The 8626-nt window shown below is 42.9% G+C and overlaps 2 protein-coding genes across 2 annotated transcripts; both read right to left on the reverse strand.

The window, feature by feature from the left end:
- Window positions 1-923: 923 nt before the first annotated feature.
- Window positions 924-3904, reverse strand: LOC116263703 (G-type lectin S-receptor-like serine/threonine-protein kinase SD2-5). Its single transcript, XM_031643438.2, has one exon. The coding sequence runs from the start codon at window positions 3656-3658 to the stop codon at window positions 1151-1153; it is 2508 nt and encodes an 835-aa protein (XP_031499298.1). The 5' UTR covers window positions 3659-3904; the 3' UTR covers window positions 924-1150.
- Window positions 3905-5390: 1486 nt separating this feature from the next.
- Window positions 5391-7164, reverse strand: LOC116264815 (G-type lectin S-receptor-like serine/threonine-protein kinase SD2-5). The gene is made up of 2 exons (XM_031645225.1): window positions 6440-7164; window positions 5391-5964 (listed from the first exon to the last, which is right to left on the reverse strand). The coding sequence occupies exons 1-2, from the start codon at window positions 7121-7123 to the stop codon at window positions 5635-5637; spliced, it is 1014 nt and encodes a 337-aa protein (XP_031501085.1). The 5' UTR covers window positions 7124-7164; the 3' UTR covers window positions 5391-5634.
- Window positions 7165-8626: the final 1462 nt, after the last annotated feature.

Below are 8626 nucleotides of genomic sequence, written 5' to 3' on the forward strand. Positions count from 1 at the left end.
ACATATATATATATAACAACCTCTCCCACCATCACAGTTGTGTTCCTTAAATCAATGGATCAAACAATCACTCTTTAACTCAATGAAGAAAGTAAAGTGCAGCGTTGATGATATGAGATATACGAGCACTGGTGGCAGTGTAGCTATCACCATATTTTAAAATAGAATTGCTTAGATCCAGTGTTTATTTGATTTGATTAAATCAAATTCTGTGTAAGTGAATTCAAACCCGAAGTTAGACTAACAACCCTACTTGAATATCACTAGCATCATAAGATCTGATATTTATAAACATTTAGATGAAAGAGTCGCTCTTTTCATCCATCTTGTTTCTTTAACAATGATACAATGTGCATCAGCAGGGTCGATATGCAATGGATCTCAGTACATCCAACGGAAGCCAAGCATGTCTATATGTTTGATAGAACCGAGGCTGATTTTAGATCCACGTTCGGTTAAATCTACAGCTCAAACAAACAGTAAATTTCTCAATTGATAATCTTCAATCTGAGTTGCCTTGTAAAACCATGGATTTGTGGTCAGAGTGGGGAAGGGTCTGACCACAGATCCATGATTTTAAAATCTCTGGTAGCGTCAGACTGAAGATTTCGAAGCTATCAAACATATTTGAGTTTGACAATATGCAATTAATGCTACTAAGCAAGAATAAACTTGAATTTGCTCATGAAATATCTCCATGTAAAGCAACTTTCACATGTTTTGATGACACTGAGCAAACAAAACAAGCTGCTATAGTGGTAAGAAAAGAACCCAAGTCTGGAAGCTCAGCTCCTCAATGCAGATTTACCCATATAAGGTAATGATAGAGAAATTGACCATAACGTTTGATCTGATTTTGCCCAAAATGTGTAGAGAGAGAGAGAGGGAGAGAGAGAGATTTGAAGCTCTGTTATTCAGCCAGATTGGTGGGTATAATTCTAAATACTTTTTTAAATTGTCCATAAATACGCAGCAATTAACAATAAAAAGCAATATAGTTTGGAAAAAAAAAACTGTCATCAACTATCTTCAGAAGGACAATTAAAAGAAGCAGAACTCCGCTGGTTCGTGAAGAACATAATTTGTCCTAATTACTTCAAAACGATAGTCGAACATTGGTGTTCAGGACCATGGATGTGAAGCCAAGCTTTTACCTAGGGCCTGAAAGTAGAAGGAATTGGGTGTCACTTTGAGTTTCTGATCCACTCTGCGTCTGTGAAGACGATCGCCGCTCCATTGCATAGAAAGGATCAAGCTCAATGTGGCCATCCAGTTCTATGGTTCCCTCCAAAGCCTTTACCACCTGAGACATTGGGGGCCTCCTGGTGTCATCATTCTGCAAGCACCACATTGCAATCCTCATTACTCTCACTGCTTCTTCTCCATCACGTGACCTTTCTTCATCCGTCATGTCAACAAGATCCAACAGTTGGTTCTCTTGTGCCAAGTACAACAGTTTTAGTAAGTGTCTGCTTCCTTCTGGCTGAGAAAGGTCCAGGTTCCTTCTTCCACAAACGACTTCCATGACCACTACTCCGAAGCTGTAGACATCGGCTTTCTCTGAGATACTTGCGCTCAACCACTCTGGTGCGAGGTAACCAGGTGTTCCTCTCATGGTGGTCACCACTTGACTCTGATCTCTGCTGATTAGCTTAGACAAACCAAAATCTGAAAGCTTAGCACTGTAATTTTCATCAAGAAGTATGTTCTGTGGTTTGACGTCCAAGTGTGCAATTCTGTGACTGCACTCTTCATGGAGATAGCACAACCCTTTTGAGGTGCCGATTATGATGCTCTGTCTAGTTTTCCAATCAAGACTTGGGTTCCCATTTTCATGGAAGATCCACTTGTCCAATGAGCCATTGGACATGTACTCATAGACCAGGAGCCTGTGTGATTTTCTAGCACAGAAACCCACCAGCCTTACCAGATTCATGTGGTGAATGCTGCCAATTGTTTGAACCTCTGCTACAAACTCCTTCATCCCCTGCCCTATGTTGTCCAGCCTCTTCACTGCAATGCGCGTGCCATCATTCAGGACTCCCTCAAAAACAGAACCAAAACCTCCCTGGCCAAGAATCGTCTGAAAATCCCCAGTTGCGGTCTTCAATTCTTCATAAGAAAATCTCCTGGGCACCATTCCAGAAACTTGGTCCAATTCATCTTCCCCTTCATCTTCTTCTTCCCTTTTCCTCATGACCAAAAAAACAATTGTCCCCACAACAAAAACGGCAACTGCCGAAGATCCCATTGCAATTCCAATAATGGACAAGGCGTCCTTGGGATCATCCTGTTTTCGATGATCTTGAGGTACTGACCAGTTTGATACTTTGAAAAATGCCCGAGAAATATAGGTCCCTCCTTCTAACGTCTCTGCCCTGATTGAGAAGACCTCGCCTAACAAATAGCACTTACTTGTACTATTATCATTCTGATAATTGAAAAAGGCAGCTTTACAGGAGCAGTTGTAGAGGCAAGCTTTACGACATGCATCAAGACTTATTATATCACCTGCTGCTGCATTGGAGTCTACATAACCAAAATAAGAATAGTTGCCAAAATCCACTAAGCTCCAGTTGTTAGGCTCCTTGCAGGAAGGGACTGAACCGATTTCCTCACACCCCATATGTGGAAGTTGAGGATTCGAGTGCTTGAAATAATTGTCTTCACCTTTAGAAGTGGTCGGGCAACTGCAGTCTCCGTTGTTGCAAACACCAAAACGGCCACATCTTAAAGGATATAGACATGGGTTTGAGTCGTTATTTCCAAACTCTTGAAGCATCCATCCACTCCCATCAGCGTTCCAATCATAGACCACCAGCCGTCCATCAGACTCCAGCTTCAGGAAATGGTTGGGAGATCTAATGAGAGGCGGCTGTGTGGTGTTTCCATAAACCGAGGCTATGATCAAGAACTGGGGCGTTGTTTTGTTGCAGTTCTCTCTTGTGACATTAAGCAGCTTTGCGTAACTATTATATCTGCTTGTAGTATAGTTTCTGCACTCTCTTACGAGCTTGCGGAAATCCTTCAATTGGAGATACATCTGAGGCGGCTTACCGTCGATGAATGCTCTCAAATCACCATCTTTCGCTAAAACAAAGTATGAAGCTTTGGGGGAGTTGGAAAAAGATGTAAGTCTCTGACCTTCCTGCAGCCTTTGACCGGCAACCAGAGTGTCCGTAGGGTGATCGAAAGACTGCCATAGCGTTCTGTTCTCTGCATCAAGGAGCACCAAATTTCCTGTTTCTTCCAGTTTCATGGCTGTTACAGGCTTACCGGATGTGCGTGTGGACCAAGCAACACTACCATTTCCATACACCAACTCCAAGTTACCGTCTTGAGCGAGCTTGAGGGCTGAGTTATCATCCAGAGGCTTGTCTGTGTTTGCAGTCCAGACCACCACCCTAGCGGTTGATGGTTCATCAGCATAAATGGAGATGGAGAAGTTGTAAGAGGTTCCATCCTCGATGAAGCCACACGCAAAAACAGGGTTGGTTGATTCACTTTTGAGGATTTCTCTTTCGCCTGTAACATCCCATTTGAAGCTTCCATTGAAAGCCAAGAAGGCAGGCGACGATTGGGCAGAAGCAAGCAGAAACTGGCAGTAGCAGTTGCAGTAGCATGCCAAGAGGAAGATGGCCAATTTTGACATGAGCATCCTTCTATCTCTCTCTCTCTCTCATGAGTTTCTTTTACTGGGAGGTGGAGATGTGATATAATACTCGGGTTATCAGATTTCTATTTGAGAGGAAAACAATGCTGGCGTAAAGTTTGGGGCATATAGGACCGTGGTGAGAGTTGAAATGGCGTCAACTCCACTTCGCCACAGAGGTTTCTCTCAAATAAATGCACCACACACACAACCTCTTATCCTCCCTGTTCTCTGTCTCTGTTTCTGTTTTCAACCTCTGCCTTCATTTTACCCTCCCTGTTCATGGAAGAAAATGTAGTCAACTTTGGACTGCTGGCATTCGCTGCCGTCGCAGTCACTGCCAGCCAACGATCTTCAGCCATCGTCTCAAAGGACACTTCACTTTTCTGTCATTTACAACCAATAATTTCTGCGTAAAGTTTGGGGCATAATATAGAACTGCGGTGGGAAATGAAATGGCGTCATCTCACTTCGCCGCACAGGTTTCGCTCAACAACAAGAAGCACCACACAATAAATCATGTCGGCTTGTTACGATGCTCACGAATCAGTCAACTGAAGCTTCTTAAAGCGGCGTCTTAATATTTACTTTTCGAGTCATTTTTTTCGCTTTAAAAGAGTCCAATAAACTACCGGAATCGAACGAAGCGAGTCCTTCGCTTGTAACTTCACCAAATCATCTTCATCCTTCATCCAGCTTCTTTTGTTATTGAATTTCCATCTTGTCGCTCTCTCTCTCTCACAAACGTAAAAAAAAAATCTCTAAATGGTTTGGACCATTTGAGAAGTTCTGGACAAAATCTCTAAATGGTTGGACCATTTGAGAAGTTCTGGAGAAGACCGTCAACAAATCCCCCGATTATGTCAACACTTTTAATCACTTACAGTGTCTGACCTTCACCAGGATTCACCTTTTGCCTTTTGTTACGGAGTCCCAACAACTAGGTGGACAGTATGTTTTGGAGAATTAACATGTGAAAATAATTTGCGATATGTAAACTGCGAAATGTACCTTTTTAGGAAAAAAAAAAAAAAGAAGTGCGTCCAAGCAGCCAAACGACAATAAAAAAACAAAGATAGTATGGAAGAAATAGCCATCATTTCAATTTCCCTGCACTAAACAAAGGCAAAAATGTTCTGATTCCTTGAAGATCAGGAATCATGTCCCATGGACAAATCATCCAAAGAAGATTTTTCAAAAGGCAGCATCAAAGTCAGGCAGACAATGGGGTTGTTCGAAATCAAGTTTCGCTCAGCGTCAGAAATGAACCATGAGACTGCAACCATGCCTCTTGTGTGCTATCTTTAAGTGGACCCTCTACTAAATGTATACCAGATCCGGAACTGGATGGATCCAAACTTAATATGGGCCCCAGCCCCCAAGTGATCAGAAGTTAGATGGAAAAGGTCATCCATATAATGGAAAAGCAATAACGTCCACAAGGATGAGTTATTTAGGAATCAGAGGGCACCCTTCCCCAACTGAGATTGAACTCTTGGAGCTCTGTAATATGAATTCTTTGAGTATGACAGACAACCCATATCAAGTGCCATTAAGATAAAAGAAACTTGAATTACTCATGACATATTTCCAAGTATAGAAGTTTTAATATGTTTAGCACACAGAAGAACAAGAGCTGCCACAATACGGTAAAAAAAGATCACAGCTACGGGAGTTCAGCTCGCCCCTGTCCGCAACAAAATATACAATAGAAACAAATGAATGTACAGTGGTTACTTTTCTTCGCATTCTACCAAGTAGAGTGTGAAGATTGCGGCATTCGAAAGTCACCAAGATGCAACATGTCTGAGGCATCGCATGAGTTTTGAAAATAGAATGTGGCTGCTGTAAGAATATCATCCCTATGGCCAGGAAAAGCAATACCATCAAATATTAAATTCTGGAGTAGACTAAGTACACGATTTTGTGACGCAATTTGGTGAAAGAAACGGGAAAAAACCAATAGGTGTACAGCATAGGTTTCACCTGGGACCTGAAAGGAAAAGAGAATCGTTTGTTCCCGTCTGTATTTCTGATCCACTTTGCGTTTCAGGTCCTGATTGAGGCTCCAATGTATGGAAAGTGCCAAAATCAATGTGGCCTGCGTCCAAAACCATGGCTCCCTCCAAAGCCTTTACCACCTGAGACATTGGAGGCCTCTTGGTGTGATCATTCTGCAAGCACCATATCGCAATCCTCATTACTCTCATTGCATCTTCTCCATAATGTGATTTTTCTTCGTTTACCATGTCGACAAGATCTAAGAGTTGGTTCTCTTGTGCGGAGAGTTGCAGCAGTTTCAGTAAAAGGGCCTGTTTGGTTGGAAGGAAAGGGAGGGAAAGGGAGGGATTCAGCAATCCCTCTTGTGTTTGGTTGGCTAATTAGAAAGGAGGGAAAGGAAGGGAAAGAGAGAAAGTCTGTTTGGATGGGAGGGGAGGGAAAGGAAAGGAAAAGAAATGAAAGGATTGTATAGTGTAAATTCAATCCCTCCCAAATCGGACGGATTGGGAGGGAAAGGAAATGGAGTAAGTACAAAAGTGTTGACTACCTACAATACCCCTCCACGTTTTTTTTCTCCCTGCCTCTCAACCTTTTGACTATTGTGGGTATTATTATAAATTGTATAGTTTCCTTTCCATTCCATTCACTTTTATCCAAACAAGCTTTTATAATCACCTCTTTCCATTTTATTCCCTTCCCTTCCCTTTCTCTTCCCTTCCCTTCCCTTTCCATTCATTTCCCTCCCTTTCCCTCCATCCCTTTCCCTCCCTTTCCCTCCAACCAAACAGGGCGTAAATGCCTGCTTTCTTCAGGCTGAGAAGGGTCCAGGTTCTTTCTTCCACAGACAATTTCCATGACCACTACTCCGAAGCTGTAAACGTCGGCCTTCTCTGATATGGCGGCACTCAGCCACTCCGGCGCGAGGTAGCCTGGGGTTCCTCTCATGGTGGTAAATACTTGGCTCTCATCTCTCCTGATCAGCTTAGACAAACCAAAATCTGAAACTTTAGCTTTGAAACTTTCATCCAAGAGAATATTCTGCGGTTTGATGTCCAAGTGCGCGATTCTCTGACAGCACTCTTCATGAAGATAGCACAACCCTTTTGCCATGCCGATTATGATGTTCATCCTGGTTTTCCAATCAAGATTTGGGTTATCATTTTCATGGAAAATCCATTTATCTAACGAGCCCTTGGACATATACTCATAGACCAGGAGTCTGTGTGATTTCGTAGCACAGAAACCTACCAGCCTTACCAGATTGATGTGATGGATGCGACCAATGGTTTGAACCTCTCCCACAAACTCCTTTGTCCCCTGCCCTTTATTGTCCAGCCTCTTCACTGCAACTTGGATGCCGTCGCTCAGGACTCCCTGGAAAACAGCACCGAACCCTCCCTGACCGAGGATCATTTGAAAAACCCCAGTGGCCGTCTTCAACTCTTCACAAGAAAATCTCCTGGGCATCATTCCAGGCAATTGGTCCAATTCACCTTCCTCTTCATCCTCTTCCTTTTGACTCGAAACACAATAATTCCAGCAACAAAAACCGCAACCGCCAATGATCCAACTGCAATTCCGATGATGGCCTTAGCGTACTTGCTATGCTGTTCTCCTTCACCTTGTGACTCAGACATAGGAGGTTGAGGTTGAGATATTGACAGTCTTGATACTTTGAAAAACGCCCTCGAAGTATAGGTCTGGTTGTATAATGGGTCTATTCTAATTGAGAAGACCTGGTCAAACAAGTAGCAATTACCACCGGTACTTCCATTCTGAGAATTGAAGAAGACTGCTTTACAGGAGCAGTTGTTCAAACAGGCTTCACGGCATAAATCAAGAGTTCCTATATTACCTGCTGCTGCTCTGAGGTCTACATAAGCGAAAGAAGAATAGTTGCCAAAATCCACTAAACTTCCGGCATCGCGTTCATTGCAGGAGGGGGCTGGGCTGATATATTCGCACCCCTTCTCCGGATGTTCTTCATCCAAGGGCTTGAAGTACTGGGTTTCCTTACGCGGAGGTGCCCGGCAAGTGCATGCATTGCCCTTGCAAACACCAAAGCGGCCACATTTTAGGGGATACAGACATGCATCTGAGTATGGATTTCCCAACTCGGAGGACACCCATTCATTCTTATTACGGTTATAGTCTTGTAGTTATCTGTTGTTCCTGTCGACCAAATAACATCGCAATGTCCATCAACTAATTCCAAGTTACCGTCCTGATGGTTCTATTCTAATTGAGAAGACCTCGTCGAACAAGTAGCAACTACCACCGGTACTTCCATTCTGAGAATTGAAGAAGACTGCTTTACAGGAGCAGTTGTTCAAACAGGCTTCACGGCATAAATCAAGGGTTCCTATATTACCTGCTGCTGCACTGAGGTCTACATAAGCGAAATAAGAATAGTTGCCAAAATCCACTAACCTCCCGTTGTTAGTTTCCTGGTAGAAAGAGACTGAATCGGCTTCCTCACACCCCTTATGTGGAAGTTGAGGATCCAAGTGCTTGAAATACTTGTCTTCACTTTTAGAAGTGATCGGGCAACTGCAGTCTCCGTCCTTGCAAACAACAAAACGGCCACATTGCAGGGGATACAGACATGCATCTGAGTATGGATTTCCCAACTCAGAGGACACCCATTCATTCTCATTAGTGATCCAATCATACACCTTCAGCCGTCCGTCAGACTCCAGCTTTATGAAATGATTGGCAGTTTTCCTGACAGTCTTGGGACTATTCCCATAAAGGGAGAATGTGATGTAAGATCATTTGGTGGGTCGGCTTATGTTTATGAGAAATTTCAGACATTATGGCTGTCTTAACGTAAATATCCGCTTAAATGATTGCATTTTGGGATATTACGTCATTTTAGATGGTATGAGGTAATTTTAAAATGTATAGATACTAGTACGGAATTACGGACTCTTTGATGAGTGGAATCCGTAATTGTCCTTATTATAAAATGGT

This window comes from Nymphaea colorata, chromosome 11, assembly GCF_008831285.2.
Source record: "Nymphaea colorata isolate Beijing-Zhang1983 chromosome 11, ASM883128v2, whole genome shotgun sequence".
Taxonomy (NCBI): domain Eukaryota; kingdom Viridiplantae; phylum Streptophyta; class Magnoliopsida; order Nymphaeales; family Nymphaeaceae; genus Nymphaea; species Nymphaea colorata.

Excerpts from the sequence above, each read along its gene's own strand:
- LOC116264815 (XM_031645225.1), bottom strand. The coding sequence starts at position 7,123 with ATGATGCCCAGGAGATTTTCTTGTGAAGAGTTGAAGACGGCCACTGGG. Across the intron at positions 5,965-6,439 it reads AAAGCAGGCATTTACGCCCT|GCCCTTTTACTGAAACTGCT; the intron begins GTTTGGTTGGAG and ends CCAACCAAACAG.
- LOC116263703 (XM_031643438.2), bottom strand. The coding sequence starts at position 3,658 with ATGCTCATGTCAAAATTGGCCATCTTCCTCTTGGCATGCTACTGCAAC.